Genomic DNA, 22032 nt, shown 5'->3' with positions numbered 1-22032 from the left:
ACACCCAGCCCAAAGGCTGAGACTCTTGTGCTGCACAGCATGGCGCCTTCTGATGGATGAAGGTAGAAAGTGAAGTAATTTACCTACTGGCGGGCACAACTAAGCTGCCACACCTTACCTGTTATTACCCTAAAAGAGCAGGAATCAGTGTATGGTATGGGCTAGCCTCGGTGCAGCACAACAGCTTACAATCTTACACAAATCTACAGTATTCCCCCTCCCATACCTGGTCCTGTAGCACGTGCCTGAGTATTCCTTCTGAGCAAAACGCCAGTCTGGCTTGAGTTTGTAGGATTTTATCAGCTGTCCAATGTGAAATGTCACTTTAAGTTGTGGAGTCCTTCCAATAATCAGTAACAACACTTGGCCTGACACAAACAGAGACCCTAAGCAACTAACTATAGGCCTGGAATCAGTCTATAGGCACCAACGCTGAAATGAGGTGCATGCACAATCTTACCGACCCGGGTCTGCTTTATATCCGCTGGTGACTCTGAACAGAATAAATGTCTCTCTAACAAGCATGCAGTCTTGCCGTATATGTTGCTAAGTTACTCTGCTCTCATCAGCCTTCCTGGCAGTAATCTCATCAGCATTCCTGGCAGCAATCTCATCAGCTTCCTGGCAGCAATCTCATCAGCATTCCTGGCAGCATTCTCTGGTTACTGAGGGACGCATTCACACCTGGATGTCATCGGATTCTCAGCTCACACGGCCCCTTCATTCAGCATCGTCCCAAAAAATGGCTGCAGTCTCCTCCTCCTGTTCACTAAACTTTAACTCAGAGTGCAAAACCCCACCTCTTCATGAATATACAAATATCTATGCAGTCTGAGCCTGTGTTAGAAAAACAGTGACATCTTGTGGCTAAACCGCAGAATGTCAGTCAAAACATTAATTTACTTCCACACAGTGTTCAAACAATGAGAGCTGTTTCCCCATCTCACATATACGTGGACAATTTTTATTCAAGTGTGCCACTATTTAGACATTTGTACAATCTTGGAATTGGCGCATGTAGCACTGTGCGACCTAATGTGTGCTCACCATTAGAAGTGGGTGGATGCAGGACAGTATATTCTAATGGTGGGAATACCACACACTTTTTCTGGCAGAGATTTCTACTCTTTTTTCATTCAGCCCACAGGCTTTATACAAAAAAAAAGAACATAGCATATATATCCAACAAGGACCAGCGACGTACTGGTACATCACTGGACTTTGAATGGTTATACCAAGATAAACCCTACAGCTAACGGCATCATCCTGGTATTGGTTTTTTTCAGCCGGTGATTGGCTTTCATGTAAAAGCAATCCTAGTGGCTAATTAGCTGCAGGATTGCTTTTACAAGCAGCGAGAGATGATGATCCCCCCCTTGCTGCCTTCCACGGCCTTCTCGGGCAGTCCCGTGCCATCGGGGGAACCTGAGAATGTAGCTGGCGTTTCTGCCAGCTGACCATAGAGCTGATTGGAGACCAAAATGGTGCCAATCATCTCTATAGTCTAAGAAATCGGAAGCTACGAGCATTTCATCACTTCAGTTTTGCAGGATATAAACAGCACCATTTGTAAATTGGGAAAGCATCTGATCACACCGATTTTGGTTTGATTAGATAATGTAAGGGCAGAGGAGATATCTAGAGTCTGATAGAACCAAGATTTCTCAAAAAAGAATATATGACAATGCCCATTGAAGTTATAGGGGATATTTGCATTCCCTGTGATAGCATTAAAAGTGATAAAACCCCCCCCCAAAAAATTAAAGGGACAGTGTAAAAATAATTAAAAAATCAAAATAACTTTTAAAAAACCACCCTCTCCCCACCACGCACGCACACCTGTGTGCTTGAGCGTTGACCCTGTGCAGGTATGTAGACAGCGGTTACACCATGCATGTGAGGTATCGCCGTGAAGGTCAGATCAAGGGCAGTAATTCTAACACTAGACCTTCTCTGTAAATTTAAAATGGTAGCTTGTAAAGGCTTTTAAAACATTGCCTATGGATATTAAAAACGTATGCAGTTTGTCGCCATTGCACGTGGCATGCGCAGTTTTAAAGCATGTTATGTTTGGTATCTATTTACTCGGCATACCATCATCTTTTATAGTTTTAGTGAGTGATGTGTGGCATAAACTTCTAATGCTGGGCATAAAATGCCCCATCCCCCAAAACGACCCTTTTTTGGAACATAGACACCACAAACTATTTGCTGAGAGGCATGTTGAATCAATAGAAGAATTTATTTTACCACAAGTTTTTGGTAAATGACAAACAAAAATGATTTTATCACACAAAATTGTCACTTAAATGATTTATTGCTCACACATGTCATGGGTATATGTGGAATTACTCCCCAAAATACATTCTGCTACTTCTCCCGAGTATGGGGGTACCACATGTGAGAGACGTTTTGGCAGTCTAGCCAAGTACAGGACCCCAAAATCCAATAAGCACCTTTCAACTTTTAAAGGGCTTTATTTCCTCATTACACTTCCTGACTACCTATCACAGTTTTGGAGGCCCTGAAATGCCAGGATAGCACCTAACCCCCCCCCCCCAAATGACCCCTGTTTGGAAAGTAGACACCCCAAGGAATTTGATAAGAAGTATGGTGAGTATTTTGCAGATCTCGTTTGCTGCCACATGTTTTTTGAAAATGAAGAAAAAAAACAAAAACATATTTCTTCTTTTCTTTTTTTTATATTTCAAAACCTTGTGAGAAAAAATTAGATCTGCAAAATACTCACCATGCCTCTTTTTAAATTCCTTGGGGTGTCTACTTTCCAAAAAGGTTTTTTTTGGGGGGTTTGGTGCTATCCTGGCATTTCAGGAACTCCGAAACTGTGATAGGTAGTGAGGAAGTGAAATGAGGAAGTTACGCACCTTCAAACTTTCAAAGTGGTCATTGGATTTCAGGCTCCCATATGTGGCTAGGCTCCCAAAAAGTCTCACACATGTGGTATACCCATACTCGGTAGAAGTAGCAGAATGTATTTTGGGGTGTTATTTCACATATACCCATGGCTTGTGTGAGAAATATATCTTACATGACAGCTTTGTGTAAAAAAAAAAAATGTTTTTGACTTTTTCCGGAAACTTGTGGAAAAAAAAAAAATCTTCCATGGACTCATTATGCCTCTCAGCAGATAGCTTAGGGTGTCTACTTTCCAAAAAGAGGTAATTTGGGGGTGTTTGTGCTATCCTGGTATTTTAGCACCTCAAGAAATGTGATGGGCAGTCAGAAAGTAAATGCTGTGTAAATTCCATTATCTATACCATAGTTTTTAGACACTATAACTTTCACACAAAGCAATCAATATACACTTATTGGGATTTTTTTTTAACCAAAAACATGTAGCAGAATACATTTTGGCCTAAATTTATGATGAAATTTTAGTTTTTTTGAATATTTTTTATGACAGAGATGAGAGAATATAATTTTTTAAAAAAAATTTAAATTTTTTCAAAACATTTTTGTTTATAGTGCCAAAAATAAAAAGCGCACAGGTGATCAAATACCACCAAAAGAAAGCTCTATTTGTGTGAAAAAAAGAAATAAATGTCATGTATGTACCGTATTGCATGACTGCGCAATTGTCAGTTAAACTAGCGCAGCGCTGTATAGCAAAAAAAGTGTGTAAATTTCATTATCTATACCATAGTTTGTAGATGCTATAACTTTCACACAAAGCAATCAATATACACTTATTGGGATTTTTTTTACCACAAACATGTAGCAGAATACATTTTGGCCTAAATTTATAACTAACTTTGAGTTTACTATATATTTTTTATAGCTGAAAGTTAAAAATATTGTTTTTCTTAAAAATGTTTGTTTTTTTTTGTTTATAGGGTGAAAAATAAAAAGCACACAGGATCAAATACCACCAAAAGAAAGCTCTATTTGTGTGAAAAAAGGACGTAAATTTCATTTGGGTGCAGCATTGCATGACCGCGCAATTATCAGTTGAATTAGTGCAGTGCCGAGTAGGAAAAAGAGGCCTGGTCATTAAGGAGGGTAAATCCTCTAGAGGGCAAGTGGTTAAACAGACATTTTGATTTTTTTTATCCATTATGCCTCTACTTTTGTGGCTGGATGCCTGTATATGTTTTTGGTTATGTGCTACTGGAACAAACATGAGGAAAGATTAGAGGAACTGAATTTATTCTCTCTTGAGAAGAGGAGATTAAGGGGGGATATGATCAACATGTATAAATACATCAGTGGTTCATATAGTGAACTCGGTGTAGAGCTATTCACCCTGAGGGCATCACAGAGGACAAGGGGGCACTCTTTACGTCTGGAGGAAAAGTAATTTAATCTCCAAACACAGAAAGGTCTCTTCACAGTAAGAGCTGTGAAAATGTGGAATAGACTCCCTCAAGAGTTGGTTCTGGCCAGCTCAGTGGATTGCTTTAAAAAAGGCCTGGATTCTTTCTTAGATACACAGAATATAACTGGATTCTAACATTTATAGGTAAAGTTGATACAGGGAATATCCGATTGCCTCTCGGGGGATTAGGAAGGAATTTTTTTTCCCTGCAGGAGCAAATTGGATTATGCTTTGCTGTTTTTTTGCCTTCCTCTGGATCAACTGTGGGTGAAGGATTATAACTTTTTTTTTTTTTAATGGTTGAACTGGATGGACTTTTTTCTTTTTCAGCCAGACTAACTATGTAACTATGAAAACAGCTTGTTCTGTTTAAGAAACAGAGGTTTGTTGCCTGTGCTATGCAGATTAAAATGTGTCTGTGTGTGCAGGACTTGTAATACTGCCTACTAGAACTGCATTAAAGTTTATACTGTTCAGTAATAAATAGAAATAAACTTTAATTTTGTTTATGGTATGCTGCACCCTACTCAACAAATTAAAAAAAGGTCTCTTTAGTTTTGTGACAGAGGATTCTCATCTATTTAGTAAGTTATCTTCAGTTCCCTAATGTATGTGTATGTGGGTCACAATAGCACATTCTTTACATAGGGCAGTGTTGTGATATTTCACCTGGGCTCTTTTGGTCGTTTATCTATTTTCTGCTGGGAGCTCATCGGTTTTCACTGTGAGAAGTGTATCATTGAATGTCATAACTAACTCTTTTTTACTACTCGAAAATAAAGTAATTTTAGACTTCCATGTATCGTAATACAATCTTGAAGAAAGAAATACCAGTTTTCTCTATATCCACAAGAGGGAGTCTCTTGCTCTGAAAACACACCATTAGGGAAAAACAACCGTAATAATAATGGTTTATTATTGCTATACGCTACATTTTCACATCCATGGTTGGTACAGAGATAAGTGTTAGGTTAACTTTTAGAGTTCACATTAGGTATTCAGGTTCGCTTTGATTGTTTGATTGGGACTAAAGGTAAAACGTTTAATGGGTTAATTTCCAGGGTTAGGTGAACACTTTAAAGTGTTACTAAACCCACAACAGTAAAATCAGTCTGTATATGCAGTAAAGCATGCTTGTTATACTCACTGTGGAGTGGAGCCTAAGGGTTAATCCTCTGCACTGTGTAAAAAGGCTGTTTGGTCCTGTTTTCTCTGCCCCTCCTCTTGTTCAAATGTCATCGTGATAAGACAGACTGAACCCGCAGCCCTTCTGCACATGCTCAGTTTAGTGTGTATTGCTAGAGAGGTTTTTTTTTTTCTTGGGAGAGTGCATGTGATCAGCACAGGGCCAACCAGCACTGTCCAGACAGAGGGTCAGGAGTTTCAAATTCTCCTAGAGCAGAAAGAAAACTCCTCCTACAAGCTTTAACCAGTGCTCAGCTGAAATCACAAGACTGCTCTTACTGCTGATGAGAAAAGGTATTTAGCAGTTTATATTTACTAAAATATTTTCCTTTCATGTTCTGTGTACTGTGGGAGACCAGATATAGTAAATACAGGGTTCTGGGTTTAGTAGCACTTTAAGAAGTAACTGCAATTTTGTTGAGAAAAAAACATTGCCCTCTGGGTGATCTATGTACAGTGCAAGGATTTTAACAAACTTTGGAAAATCTGTCTGTCTGGTTATATAAATGTGCACAGTGTATGGTAGAGATTTTTTTATTATCAATCAGCTGTTGCACTTGCAGGGCTCTAACGAAGACACTTGCAGTTTCTGTATCTCTTTAGATGTGATTTAAACATTAAAAATATTTTTTTTTTTTGCAGGGGATGCCTAAAATCTGAGCTGTACCTTAGTGCAGACTTCTGGGAAAAAGTTACCCTTTAAAGTGTAACTAAACCCACAACAGTAAAATAAGTCTGTATATTCAGTAAAGCATACTTGTTATACTCACTGTGGAACCTAAGGGGTTAATCCTCTGCATTGTGTAAAAACGCTGTTTGATCCTGACTTTTCTGATCCTTCTCTTCTTCCAGTGTCACCCTCTTATCTCCTGATAAGACGTATCGTGTGGAGTCACTCTGCACATGCTCAGTTTGGTGTGTATTGCTTTTTTTCTCTTGGGAGAGTGCATGTGATCAGCACAGGGCCAATCAGCACTATACAAACAGAGGTCAGGGGTCCTGCACCTTCCTTGAGCAGAATTAAAACTCATTCTACATGCTTTAATATGTGCTCTGCTGGACACTGATGGAAGTCACAACACTGTTATATACTGCTGATAAGAAAAGGTATTTAGCAGTTTATATTTACTAAAATAATTGCATTTACATGGTCTGTGTACTGTGGGAGACCAGATATAGTGAATGCATGGTCCTGGGTTTAGTAACACTTTACGTTTGATCGCTGTATAGAGGTTAGGTGGTAAGGGTTACTCTAAGGGTGGATCTACACATTAATCTGTTGCATTTGGCAGCATGAACTAAAGCACCGTAAAGCACAACCAAATAAGAAGTGTGGCCAGAATATGGAAATTTAAATATTCTTCACATCCAGTACATAAAATTTAAAACTCAACTTCACTGACATACAGTATGCAGTGGCCGGCACTGGAGTAATTTATCCTTAAAGTTATTTGTAATACTTTCTGTCACTGTTGTGATAGATCATCTGCCCTACAGTGATTGCCAGCCCTCTCTAATGTAATTACAGCACATATGCACAGGAGGAGGGGAGAGAGTAAATACTGAAACTCAACTTGAACCACTTCACTACTTTTCACTGTGAACTTTGAGAATGAATTGCTCCACGGTGGCTATAATTCAAAAAGATTAGTGACAGCTTGTTGTAAAGTTTATTTAAAGTGTATGCATTTTGAAAACTTTAATTATGGATAGAATAAAGAAGGGCTATAACCCATGCAAGTTTATTTGTTGTTATCTGCATTCTGCCAGGGAGATTTATATCAAGGTTATGGAGTGGCCTAGCCAGTCTCCAGACCTAAATCTAATAGAACATCTTTGGAGGGAGCTGAAACTCCGTGTTGCTCAGCAACAGCCCCGAAACCTGACAGATTTAGAGGAGATCTGTGTGGAGGAGTGGGCCAAAATCCCTGTTGCAGTGTGTGCAAACCTGGTCAAGAACTACAGGAAACGTTTGACCTCCGTAATTGCAAACAAAGGCTTCTGTACCAAATATTAACACTGATTTTCTCAGGTGTTCAAATACTTATGTTCAGCAGTGCAAGACAAATACATTCTTTAAAAATCATACAATGTGATTTCCTGAATTTTTTTTTTATTCTGTCTCTCAGAGTGGGAATGCACCTACAATGTGAATTTCAGACCCCTCCATGATTACTAAGTGGGAGAACTTGCAAAATCGCAGGCTGTTCAAATACTTCTGTTCCTCACTGTATGTGATATGCTATCAGCAGGCAGATAAAGAGGCACACTGAAATGCAGCGTTCCTCTAATCCTGTAATGTGAATCTAACCTAGAGTTTTTTTGGTCAGATTATTGTTAGGGGTCAGGAATAGGAAAACTCTTTAGCTTTACTTGTTTCTAGAACTAAATGCCCCATAATGGCAGCTACTGGTGCTTCATTCTCAGCTCAGAAATCCAATGCACCACTAACTTTCTGATGAAAGAAAAACAAAACCATAATTGCACATCCTTTCAATTTATTCACTCATAAATACCATAATACAAAGTTCATAAATACATAAATAATTAAATAGAAATTGTGCTTATGACAATTTATACATAATGATTTCTATTATAAATAAAATAAATAACTAGAGCGTAACCAGTTGCAAGGGTTCCCTAAAGCAGCATCATATTTTCCATTTCATTGATAAACCATTAAGTGCTTGGAAAAAAAAAAAAACCTGATTTGTTTTTATTGAGATTATTGTCAATGAAGTAAAAGGTCCGTGTGACATCACTGAACCCTTTATTGGCATCATGTGGTTACCCAGACGTAAGTGGAAACTTCAAGCCCCAGCATGCTCCATATGCCACTGCTTGTAGTGTATGATGGGAACTGTGATTCAAGAATAGCTGTGGAGCTTAGAAATAGGATTTACTAAAGGAGAAATGTTTCTCCTAATTGTGGATGTTCTTGTTTGCCACAAAAAAAAAGAAAAGAAAAGGATTAAAAAATCAAGAATATTTCCTAAATGTGATTGGCTAGAACTAGTTTATAATTGTCTCCTTTTTATAAATAATCTCCAATATATGCAAGACACATGCAGGTTAGAGAAAAGTGCAGTAACCAATAACAACCATCTAGAAGTCGTCTTTCAGTTCTCTAACTGTACCATCATCTATAAGTGAGGCATTTGCACTTCAGATTTGCTCTTCTCACTACTAAAAAGAAACATCCTTTACCCTAGGTTCACACCAAAGCATATTCCACAGCGTTTTGCACAAACGCACTACAGTCCATCTAACATGATTTCCTATGGGACACGTTAACATCTCCACATTTTGACCCGGTGCGTTTTTTTGTAAAGGGTCAGGGACTTTTTGGAATGCAAAAAGTTGCGTTTTTGGTTCTATATATTTCAATGGAAATGCTGCAGAAAAGCATGTAGTGTGTTTCTGATGCGTTTGTGCTGCGTTTTTGATGCATTTTGCATTTTAAATCTGCCTAGCAACAAGAAAAAAGACGCAAAATGCAGCAAAAACGCAGGTGCAAAAACACAAAATGCAACGCAAAATGCAATGCAGAATTGGGTCAAACGCAAACTGCATAGGTGTGAACCTAGCCTTATGAATTTAATTGTTTAAAAGTGTCTGATAGGCAAAGAGCACGGCTGGTGCAGTAACGTACAGCAGCTTAGCACAGTTCGATCAGTGAAAGATCCGCGGTGGCTCTAGGTTACTGAACATTGCATGTTGCTCTTTACCACATTAAAACTCTTGCATTTGTCAGTGCTACATTAATGGGGATGTTCTAAACTAGACTGTTGCACTCTGCAAGTGTAGTTGCATTTATTTTCCTTAGTAAATGTAATGTAGTAAAGCTTCACTTTATAAAGAATACCCAATCAGGTGTAAGGAAATAATAATAAAAAAAAACATTCTTGCTTGCACATGATTGGATCGCATTTACTAAGCTCTGGGGAAAATGAGTACAACTGCACTTGCAAAGTGCACAGACTATTTGCCTTTAGTAAATCAACCCTATTGTGTTATCATAGCTGTTTTATATGTGCGTTAGCATTTCAATGGTTATGATGCTTGGAGGCTTCATCTTTCAGGTAGCTGAATATTCGGGATATGGTGATTGCCCTCCGCTGAAATTTGAGGATCGCAGTGCACTGTCCGATTTTACGATTAAACTGTGAGTAGGATTTAGACTTCCCCTCCTTTCCATCATCATACCTTTTTAATGCCTGTAATTATACATAGAAGACAATTAGATGTTGTACTTTGATTTGACATACAAAGCCATTAGCCCTTCATCCACCAACCTGTGATACATCTATGGTTGAAAATACGTAGGGTCTGACTTACAGTCACTGGGACATCTAATAACATTTTTTGTGCAACCTGAAAATGACTACTTCTTCATCTTACCTTTCCTGTAGTTTTTATACATGAACTCCGCAAAGTCTAAAAATACATACTTTTTCACTGACTTAAAATGAAAAAAAAAACACATTTGGCCACTAGGTGATGCTAAATATTTACACCATTTAATGGCCAAATGCAGTATTTTCCATTTTCAATAAAAAAAACGTGTCCAGGACAGGAAATAGCCTAATAACCAGTGTGTGTGTGTGGTTTTCGCATTCACATAGAAGGAATGTATAGGCACTTTCAATGGGTGAATTGCTTTTTTTTTCTTTTAAATACACCCTTTGGTGTATGTAATTGTACAAACTGATCTCAGTAACTACAGTCTGTGCTTTATTTTCAGTATAATTGGTACAAAACCCAGCTTAGTTTTCAATAAATTTAATTTCACACCTATGTGATCATTGAGGAGAACCATCTACTCCTTTAAAAAAGTACACTTATTAATTTGTAATGTTTTTACAGAACACACTGAAGGCAACTCTGTACTGGGTTCATTATTAAACACTTTCCTAAAATGCTAGTTGCCTGCCTGTCCTTAGTGTCAATACTTTGAGTTACTGATCTGGAACAACCATGCTACCAAACATGTAATCAGAGATAATAGGTCCCCTAATCTGCTTACTGTTCCGGGCTACTACATGTAAGGCTGGCCATACACTATACAATTTTCTGTCCAATTTCTGCCCAATTTTCTTTAGCTGTACCTTCAACTATATAGTGCAAGAGCCTGCCTAATTGGATACAACTGAAAGTGTTGTTTAGGTTAGACCTCAGATACAACTGAAAGTGTTGTTTAGGTTAGACCTCATATTATATGGTTTTTGGTAAATCTAAAGCAAAATTCTCAAGAAAATTGTATCATGTATGGCCAGCCTTTGGTAATGGGCAGGTCTAAAGGAGGCCTGGCATATATCACTGCAACATGGTTCAGTAATATGAAATGTCCTCATAGACATTTATTCATGTTTTACTGTCTTCCCATTTACTGACAGTAAGGCTAGGTTCACACCTATGCAGTTTAAGTTTGATCTATTTCTGCAGTGCTTTTTGCGGTGCATTTTGCAGTTTTGCACTTGCGTTTTTGACATGTTTTTGATGTGTTTTGCGTTTTTTTTCCAACCTGTTGCTGGAACAATTAAACACAAAATGCATCAAAAACGCATCAAAGACACACATGCATTTCTACAGCATCTCTATTGAAGTCTATTGAACCAAAAACGCAACGTTTTGCATTTACAGAGGTCCCTGACCCTTTCCAAAAAACACACTGGGTGAAAGCACAGAGATGTGAACCTGTCCCATAGGAAAACATGTTAAATGGACTGCTGCGCATTTCTGCAAAATGCAAAATGCAACAGCAAAAGCATAGGTGTGAACCTAGACTTAAAAAATGTCTAAGTCTAGGTTCACACCTATGCGGTTTCCATTGCGTTTTGCAAAAATGCACAGCAGTCCATTTAAAGTGATCTCCTAGATTGTAAGCTCCAAGGAGCAGGGCCCTCTAATCCCTCTTGTATTGAACTGTATTGTTACTGTATTGTCTCCCACTATAATGTAAAGCACTGAGAAAACCATTGGTGCTATATAAATCCTGTATAATAATTTCCTATGGGACAGATTCACATCATCGCATTTTCTGTGCTTTTTTTGGAGACGGTCAGGGACTTTTTGAAACACAAAACGTTGCATTTTTAGTTCAATAGACTTCAATGGAGATGCTGTAGAAATGTATGTAGTGCGTCTGTGATGCATTTTGACACATTTTTTATGCATTTTGAGTTTTAATCTGCCCAGCAACAAGTTGGATAAAAAAAAATGCAAAATGCATAAAAAACACGCAAAAACACAAAACACACCGCAAAAAGCACTGCAGAAATGGATCGAACGCAAACTGCATAGGTGTGAACCTAGTCTGATGCCTAAGTCACTTACATATTAAGGGCCCTGAATCCTGTTTTCAGTAATACTTACCCCCATCATTTCCTCGGTGACTTTATTAAGTGGTGGAAGGGTTAGTTGTACGCTGTGTAGTTTACTTTTAAATGTTTTTAGATCTGAATGGATTGCCATCAGGCACTGGTCCTGTAAAAACAGAGATGAACCTGAATAAGTAAATCATTTTTGTCAATGCTGAGAGCTATCATGTTATGATTACATTTACAGGTATAAAAATAAAACAGGTGGAGCTGAAAAAGTCAAAGGCGGATAGGAACCCCCAAAACTCCCAGATGGACAGACAGAGAATTGGAAATTATGACAGGAAGATCTCATTGGCATATTCAATGCATTGTAAAAGCCAAGAGTTGACATAAACCACCAAGCTCCACTTAGAACCAATCTTACTCTTGAGTCGGCTGATGCTTCAAATCTATAAAACAGCTCTATTTTTTGCAGTTTGCAGGCCTACCTTATCAGTCACCAGTTTGTTAATGTTTGAGCAGATGCAAGTCTGTAAGGAAAGAAAAACATCATTTTGTGTCTAATTAGATGTGTTGTTCAGCTTATATAAGTACACACCAAGGCCGGTAAGTACACGGACCACTGGTGAAGCCATATTGGGCTAAGGCTGGCCATACATTAACAATTTTCTGCCCAATTTCCTTTAGATTTACCTTCAACTATGTAGTGCAAGGGCTTGGCTAATTGGATACAATTAAAAGTGTTGTTTAGGTTTGATCTCATATTATATGGTTTTTGGTAAATCTAAAGCTAAATTCTCAAGAAAATTGTATAATGTATGTCCAGCTGTAGTCTACACATGCAGTTGGTGGGCAGTAAAAACACACAGTTGAGCCACATTTTTTTACCACCTCCCAACTGCTCCCCTTAAGCTATAAAGGCAGTTGAATGGGGGTATGTTATTATACAGCATTTTTATAGCACCAACAGTTTGCTCAGCGTTTTACAAAATGAAGTTACAATTACATTTTCAATACAATTTGGTACAAGAGGAAACAGAGAGCCCTGCTTGTTAGAGCTTACATATACACATGGCATGGCAGCAAAAATGTTTCCCTCATAGCAAAAGTGATCTCCCTTCAAGTGAATAGTTCTGCGCCACAGCCATGTGTATGGTGGTGTGACCTTTTAGGGCTTGAACCCCTCCTCACTGCTTGTCAAACTCCCTCTGAAAAGTGACTTGCCATGGATTCCTTTTAGGAGAGCAATGCTAATTGTAAAGAGTCCTTAGAGGGGCCACATCAAGGTTTGACAGGGCGGAATAACAAGCATCAACTTATGACATTTCAGTTCACTGGTGTCAGATCATTAAAAACTGAATATTATAGATGCTATAAATTACTATACTTTTTACATGTGTCTTACTGAGCAAGTAAACAGCTGATTCTTGAGACCTCGTGTGACAGTTGTAAAATGAGAAGTGGGGAGGACAAACAAAGCTGTCTTTTGTCTTCCAAAATTTAAAATTCTATATATTTTTAAAAGCAGAAAGTAAAGAATAGAAAAAATATATTTTCTTCCAATTTTAGAATTAAACTAATCTTTCTGTGAAAACAAAGCACCAATATTCTTCTGCAAATGGGAGGAAAGAGTTAATAAGAGTTAGAATTATCTAGGAATCAAATAGAAGCATTTCTTTCGGTATATCGTAGGTACCTTTTTTTATATGATATCAGATAGTGTACATTTTTAAAAGGCATCCTTTGATTGAGATTCATTAAAATACCTAAGAATGGATAACAATGGAGAAACATGGAGGGCCATTCATATGCGGTGCTATTGGAATCAGTTGTTTAAAATGACTTTAAATATATCTCTGATCAGGTATCCTAGACCAGGAGGCAAATCCACAGGAGATAAAAGGGGGTATTAAACAATATCCCATATAACAATATCCCTAATGTCTAGGCTGCAGGAAATCACACCATATAAAACCTATATCCTGTGATGTAATGCAAACCGTATAGTGTATGGTTTCCGAAAACTCTAGGTATGTCCTCTGATCACTGGCTCCAGATTACACCCCTGGACTGGAGCTTTCTGAAGATGCTATTAGTCCTCATGCACACTGGGCGTTTTACAGCTGCTGATTTTGGCTTTTGACATTTTTTTCTACAGCTAGTAAACCCCCCAGCATGTTATCCTATGTGTCCATGCACACATAGACTGTAGTCAACGTTTTTTGGCAGGGACGTTTTTTGGCTTTAAAAAAACCCAGGACTAGTGCGTTTCTAGAGGAGTAAAAATGCTCTACTGCTGAAAAACTCAGCAAATCACAATAACGCGGTAAAATGCTGCATTTTTGGAAGTTTTTGTGACCCCTCCAAATTTTTATTTTTTATGCTAAAAACGCCGCTAAATACTAATGCAAAAACGCTAAAAAAAAGCTGCAAAACTCAAATGTTTAACATGACTTTAAACAGCTAACGTTACCAGTGTTATCAAAACGTCCAGTGTGCATGAGGGCTATAGCTGTGACAAATAAGAATTTAACCAGCTGATCCAGTGACCATTGAAGCAGCAGCCTCTGGCCCCTGCTTGTATGTCAGGAGTATATGCTGAAAATCAGCAGTGTATAGTATTGCTTAACCTCCCTGGCGGTATTCCCAAGTGTAGCTCGGGGTAAAATTTCAGTACCACAAGCGGTATCCCCGAGCTACACTCAGGCTTACCATGAGGCGTTGCTCAGGGATTCCCTACATCGCTTACCTTGTCCTTCGTTCCTGCGATGCGTCCCCTGCAGCGCCCCCGGCCATCTACTCCGGCCGATGCTGGCATCCGGCTTCCGTGTTCCGGTCCCTGCGAGCGTCGGGACGTACGGGGGCCGGAACCGGCGGCAAATTTAAAAATTTTAGAAACTGTCATTTTCTAATAAACAAATATGACAGTAAAACATTACTGTTTCAAAGCATTTCACATACATTTTGTCCCTACTGCTTTGTCATGTGCCCTGCCTGCATTTTTACTGTTCTTTCTGCCTGGAAACTGAGAAACGTCCATGGCGTCCAAAAAGCGTCACTTTAGGTCAAAAGCGGTTTTAGACCAGCTAGAGAACAGCGATAGTAAATCAGAACCACTTGCACAATTGAGTGATAATGATTGGTGGGGAAATTCAGCATCAGACACTGAAAACGATTCTGCGACTTTGCTCAGTGATGTGTGAACTTGGCGCTATATTTCAAATTTCAGTGTTTTTGGTTTGATTATATTATTGAATGAAATTTATTATTATTATATTATTATTTTTTATGATTATTTATTAAATTATAATTTATGATTTCGTGTTTCAAGTTTTATCCTTACCTGGGATGTTTACTAGATCTGACAGATTTCAGAGCGTTATTCCTAAAAATTACAGGCCTACAATATAAAACGCCAAATTTCCATGCAAAATAATGTTACCGCTTTCAGCACTAAAAATCTGAAATAATCATACCGCCAGGGAGGTTAAAATGGTTCTAAAATTAAAAATATTTTTTTCCCTAAAATGAAAAAACATGTTATACTTACCTGCTTTGTGCAAGGGTTTTGCACAGAGCAGCCTGACCCTCCTCTTCTAGGATCCCCTGCCAGCAGTCTCTGAATGCGCCCATAGTAAGCCGCTTGCTAAGGGTGCACTCGTGCGGGCTTGATCCTGAGCTGGGCTGTCTGCCTCTATAGGCACACATAGTGTGGCTTGGCTCCACCCCCTACTTCCTACTTACAGGATTGGAATGACAGCAGCAGGAACCAATGGTTCCCACTGCTATCAGCAAAGCCTGTGAGACCAAGAAGAGGGGAGAAGAGCTGCTGCAGACAGGACAACACTGAATTGAGAATGGATTCAAGTAACTGTTTGGGGGGGGGGACTAGGGGAGCTACTATTTTAACCTTAAAAAGAGAATGCATTAGGGTAAAAAACCTTTTGCCTTTAGAACGACTTTAAGGAACAGCCTGCAGTGCTGTACAGCCACACACTCATTTATCCATGACATTTAAAGCTGGTAAAAATAATAGCATGTATGTTGTATGTATATATATATATATATATATATCTCAAAATTTTAATAATAATTTTTAATAGGGTCGTGTTAAGTGTGAAGGCATCTAGGCAGTTACCTGACAAACCGTACCTCAGCTTGCATAATGTGCACCCAGACCTGGGTTTTCTATCTGTGCTATAAAAACTATAATGTTTCAAAGCTGAGTAGTTAGCAATATTTTGCAATGTCTTGTACCTGTGGGATGCATGCACTTAATGTATTCATTTCACTCGGAGCATCGTATTGAAGAGCCACAGACGTGTAGGAGCAGTTAAAATCCTCACTTAAATTCTGATAAAAGACACAAGGATATGTATTGTGAGTTAACAATTTGCACTTTTTTTTGCATTTATTATCATAGTAACAACCAAACATAATTAAAGAAGAAGTTAGGAGTTAATAAAAACTTACATACTCACCTCTATGCTACAGCTGTCCCACGTTGGCTCTAAGAAGGAGAACTGAGCAATCACATGACCACTGATGATTTAGCTTTCTGCTCAGAGTGGAGAGCACTGACTGTCAGTCAGGAGAGGCAGGTGGGGCCCAGCAGGAGAGCGGACAAATGCATTTAGCTCTGACTCTTGGTCATGCGCTGAGAGGCGGAGCCAGCTGTCAATCAGGCAGCCGGGTGGATCCCGACACTATTGGTGGGATCCTTCCAGGGCCTGGAGTGCCTCTGCCATGTCAGCTGAAACTACTTTATAGAAAGTAGTAGCGGGGGAAGAATCACTACTCTGCTCTATTTTCCATCTGGATATGAGAATACATATTTTTAATATGTAATATCTACAGTATTTTTTTAACCTGACCATATTAAATAAAAAAATCATTATACTTTCCCCTTAAATGGCATGGGATGTGCTGCTGCTTAAAAGGTAACTCTACTTGTGTGGGAAAAGAAATAGCAAATAGGAAAAAAATATATAGCATATACAATTGCACGATAAGTAATGTTATTAACAATTACCTTTCCTTTTCACTTTGCAGCACTTTAATTTTCTGTAAAATGCAATGCAATATAGCTACCTAGAGGTGTTTTGTACACAGAATGTGTAGAGAACATCCCCCAGCAATGTAAATTCCTGCTTGTGTGATTGGCTCACTGATTTTCCCAGAAGTCTGCACTAAGATACAAGTCAGATTTCAGGCATTCCCTGCAACATAAATGTCATTTTTTGTGAGATGCTCCCAATAGAAAATCATGTTGAAAGGGTTGCAGACCCTGCAACTTTCCTCATTAGAGCCCTGCAGGTGCAGCAGCTGACTGATAACTATGAAACCACTCCTATTAGATTCACGTTCCACATAGACACAGACAAACACACAGCTCTAACTTCAGAATAACAAAAGGTAGGACTCTGCAACAAAGTTTGTTGAAATCCTTTCAATGTACATAGATCACCAAGAGGGGAAGGTTTTTATCTCAACAAAAGTGGAATTACTCTTTAAAGCCCAGTTTCATTTAAAAATTACTCCCATAATTTCAAGATGCACCAAAACATGTGTTTTATATGTTTTCTTTTATTTATTTCAGAGTTTCACCAGAACAATAAAAAGCTGTCATCAACAGTGTAACACACAAAAAGAAACATAACAGACAATATTTCCAGCAGTACATGAAAAGTGGGTAATCCCCATTAGCTGAGTTATGATCTCCATAACTTGCTGCCAGAATGGTCTTAACACAGGACAGTCCCAAAAAACATGTCAAATGAAACCAATATGCTGTTGGAAGACTTTGAGTCCTGTACCATCTGGCCATTATTTTATAGGTAATCTCCTGATACTTACTACAGATGGAAGCTTTGTGAGCAAAAAAACAATATTCTATCCTTTTGATCTTCTATAAATGTGAGAAATACGTCTCTCTCCCATTTATTGAGAAACCCAGAATCAGCTTGTGAGTATATGGTCACAAGAGGTTGATAAGCGAGAGATAAGGTGCATTGAAGTGCCTCCAAATGTCTCCAAAGTTGTTCATTGTCTAGAGAATTGTTGGGGTTTAGGTAATGAATGTGACAATTGGGGTAATTGGTGCTATTGCCATCCATTAAATGCAGAGACGCTAAAACTTTCAGAAATAGTTCAAAGGATAAGAACTGTGATGCACACAAAGCACCTTGATCAGTCTACTTTTGAAAGACTTTGGGGTTGATTTACTAAAACTGGAGAGTACAAAATCTGGTGCAGCTCTGCATGGTAGCCAATCAGCTTCTAACTGCAGTTTGTTCAATTAAGCTTTAATAAAAAAAACAAAAAAAACTGGAAGCTGATTGGTTTCTATGCAGAGCTGCTCCAGATTTTGCACATTTCAGTTTTAGTAGGTCACCCCCTTTATCTGTCTGACTTGGGAAAAACTCGGGGTGTATGAGAGGTGTCATGGGACAAGAGAACTCGGAATGCTAAGAAGAGTAAAGAATCTGTAAAAGTGTGGAGCCTGTAGAGCAGGGGTGTCAAACTGGTGGCCCTCCAGCTGTTGCAAAACTACAAGTTCCATCATGCCTCTGCCTTTGGGAGTCACCCTTGTAATTGCCAGCCTTGCAATGCCTCATGGGAGTTGCAGTTTGGCAACAGATGGAGGGCCACCAGTTTGACACCCATGCTGTAGAGGGTGTTTATATAAAAATTTGATCACATGCTGTCCTGCCCAAGGTACACCAGCCAGCAGGACAGAAGAACAATCTTGCTCCAACAAAACCCATAATTTGAATTTGTCATGCCTGCACCAATCTGTCACTCTCACAGCAGTAGTAGTAGTAGTAGTAATAGTAGACTGGATCTGGTAATCCCATTCCTCTAATTTTAGCTCTGATCAGGACATCTCTATTACACCAGTTGCTTTCCCGTGCCATATAAATCTGATGAATTATAACCTAACTGAGTAGAAGAAGGCACGGGGAACATGAACAGGCAACGTCTAAAGCAAATACAACAATTTAGGCATTAAAATTCATTTTTAATATATTGCGTTTACTGGACCATGAAAAGGCCAGATTATTTCAGGTCCTTTCGTAAAGAGTTTGAGAATGGGAGGAAGTTTAATTTACATATCAAAATAGGTTATTAACATCTTATGTCATATTAGTGTAAGATCGCCCCACTGCCAGTCAGTAAAGTTCACGCTTCCTACTGTCTGCTGAGCTATTGGTCTAACTCAGCCGAGGAACATTGGATAAGTACTCTCAGATGGAGCTGCAGGCTAATAGGCTGTATTAGTGACAGTAGGACATTTTTACACTGATAGGACGGGTGAAACAATTACTGGACTCTAGTCTATAGTGTGTGATGGAAGCTGCAGCCCAAGTGCAATACACTTTTAACACTTCTTGGGTGGTCGTTTGGATTTGACTTGGAGGGGATACAAGGAGGAATAGACCCCTGGAGGTGAGAAGGGGAAATCCATCCATCCATTCATCTTTATACCACCATAAGAAACCACACACTGGAGAGATATCAGGTGGATAATCAGCAAAATTGCATTGTGGAACCATCTAGGAAGGAGTTCAGGAGTAGCAGTCTTTTCATCTGTTCTTATAGGACAAACAGCTATTTTCAGCCTATATTAAGTAGGCAAATAATGAGGTGAGCGCATAATAGAGGAACAATTATCCTGAAGCCGTCTTATGTGTTGGAACAGATCTTTATATTAACATTGAAGAACTATTTATTTGAATATTATTTTGGACACTGGTTGATGTGATATATTGTTTTTTGGTTATGGGATTGGATGATTTTTAAGTCACTAATATACTTGTTTATATTTAGGTTAATCATATAGAGCATTTGTGGAATTGTAATCACAAGTGTAGGATTTATAAATTCAAAAACACTTTTTGGTACACTAATTTATATATAATTTTTAGTACATCATTTATTTAGTAAGGGAGCGCTGCACTATGGTTTGAATATTTTGAAACAATCAAAACGTGCTAAAAAAGTTCACCCTAAAATGATGAATGCAATTTTGTAAAATATTTCAAGAGAAAAACATCGTGGGGACTCCCCACCACTAGTGTATCTGAACACTCTCCTACTATGAATTAATAACAATTATAAATATCATGAGTTAAAAAAAGTATTTTTAAATTCTCTTATTGATCTTGCCATTACTACCCAGTGTAGCAGCTGAAACGGAGCCTAGTGCCACCAACACAGTGGCTAAATGGTTAGTACTTCCACCTAGCAGTACTGGGGTCATTGGTTCAAATCCCAACCATGGCACCACCTGCTTGGGTTTGCATGTTCTCCCTGTGCCTGCATGGGTTTCCTCCAGGTACTCCAGTTTTCCCCCGACACCCCAAAGACATGCTGATAGGTTAATTGGCTCCTGTCTAAAATGGCCCTAGTATGTGTATGTATGAATGTAAGTTAGGGACTTTAGATTGCACACTCCTTGAGGGTTAGGGACTGATGTGAATGTACAATATATATGTAAAGCACTGCGTAAATTTACAGCGCTATATAAGTACCTGAAATAAATATATAGCCAGTAAAGTCTGACATTCGTTCTTGTTCCTAAGTACCTGACTCCCTCAGTTACAGAATGAGGATGAAGCCTTGGAGCCTGCATAATTAGTGGCAGAACCCATATTTCTTTTTCCGTTTCAATTTAATTTCACCATTCTAACTGTATAGAAGAAGAACCCTATTTTCTAAATGGGAAATTGACATCCTCTTGTTTTTTGTACAAGACTTGGAATACAATTTGCCATCATTATATTGTTTCTGTTGCACACCTTTGTATGTATTCATTAGTTAGCATCCTAGAGCAATTTTTTTCCCAGATGAAAAAAGGCCAACGTATTTATTCTTGCATTGTATGCCTATTATTACATTATTAGAACACTTCCCACCAGTGCACACAAGCAGTGCTTCTTAAATATTTCCTATGTTGACAGTTGCCAAGCAGCAATAAGGCTATCCATACAAACTTAAGCCGGCCATATATGGACCAAAATTCAGCCAGTTCAGGAAGGACTGGCTGAATTTTGATCCATCTATCAGCAGACTGGTTGTGAAAGTTAATCCATCTATTGATGTCAGCACAACTAGCCTGACAGTTTTTTGTATATTGTTTGATCAGTGCTGGCAGCTATTGCCGCCAGAAGTGATCAATGTATTCTGACGGCTGGGAAACCTCACGATGGCAGAATACAAAAGCTCTGCTGGAGGGATTACCCCATCAATGCTGAGTGTGTCGATGGGAGAATCAACCAATTTTCTTTCCTGCAACCTGTAGTCACAGGAAGGATTAGTGCAAAAGAAGACATATGTGTATGCAATGCCATCCCTTTTTTTAGTTTTGGATGAAGTAGAAAAGGGTTAAGAGCCCTGTCAGTTTTTTTTGCTGTCCGTGTGCCATCAGGGAAATTTCCTTTCAGTCCCTGTCCTAGAGACACAGCAGGAAGTAAGAGGAGATCTCTCAAAAAGTGAGGAGGTCTATTGTCTTAGGCAGAGTTCACCAGAATAGCTTTTGTGATTGGAAGATTTCCCTTCTTCCCTCATCTTCTGTTTCTGTGACAACTCAAACGTTTTGGATTTCCTATCACCTTCTGCACTGGAGACAATGGTCACTAGAACCAATAGAAAGGATGAATCTTGCCAGGAGGGGCAAACAATAGTTAATATCTAACAGGGGTTCTAACACTAAACCATTCTATTCAATGCTTTTAGAAAGATTTGCTAATGTTAGGGATTTGAGATGCTTTGGTACCCCACAACTGTTTCATAAACACATCCTTAACCAAGGTGCAAAACTGCTTTAGATGAAGAAGCCAACGTTATATCATTGTTACCTGTAACTGCGAGAGGGCATCCATTACCACAGTCACCAATCTCTTGGATATATTATAACAGATTTCAAAGTTAACAGTTTGATTGGTTGGTTTGCTGTCTGCGAACCTTGACTGTCCAAGCAGTACGATTATCCAGATGATCCAACAGCCTGTACATAAAGAAAGTGTATACTACTTAGCTACGATGACAACATGACATAGATAGCCTGCTATATGTTGTAATGGGGGAAAGTCTCTTGGTGTCCTGTCATACAGACAGTCTGAACACCAATAAAACACTTGATCATACAACAGTTCCTAATGAAATAAAACTGAGCCAATTAATGAC

The 22032-nt window shown here is 38.7% G+C and overlaps 1 protein-coding gene across 1 annotated transcript in view; it reads right to left on the bottom strand.

Annotated features, from left to right (window-relative positions):
- Positions 1–9466: 9466 nt before the first annotated feature.
- The window catches only part of IL12A (interleukin 12A), a 40513-nt gene continuing 27947 nt past the window's right edge, over positions 9467–22032 (bottom strand). Inside the window, exons 2-6 of the mRNA XM_089675665.1 lie at positions 21705–21853; positions 16102–16197; positions 12333–12374; positions 11897–12007; positions 9467–9738 (exon numbers count right to left, since the gene is read on the bottom strand). Of these exons, the coding sequence (XP_089531791.1) occupies positions 9568–9738; positions 11897–12007; positions 12333–12374; positions 16102–16197; positions 21705–21853 (569 nt within the window). The 3' untranslated portion in view covers positions 9467–9567. The remainder of the gene's footprint in view (positions 9739–11896; positions 12008–12332; positions 12375–16101; positions 16198–21704; positions 21854–22032) is intronic.

The sequence above is a fragment of the Staurois parvus genome, unplaced genomic scaffold (genome assembly GCF_062004578.1).
Source record: "Staurois parvus isolate SC_StPar_1 unplaced genomic scaffold, SC_StPar_1.0 ptg000155l, whole genome shotgun sequence".
Classification (NCBI taxonomy): domain Eukaryota; kingdom Metazoa; phylum Chordata; class Amphibia; order Anura; family Ranidae; genus Staurois; species Staurois parvus.
Note: the sequence above shows the minus strand (reverse complement) of the source record. Positions and strands in the feature narration are given on the sequence as shown.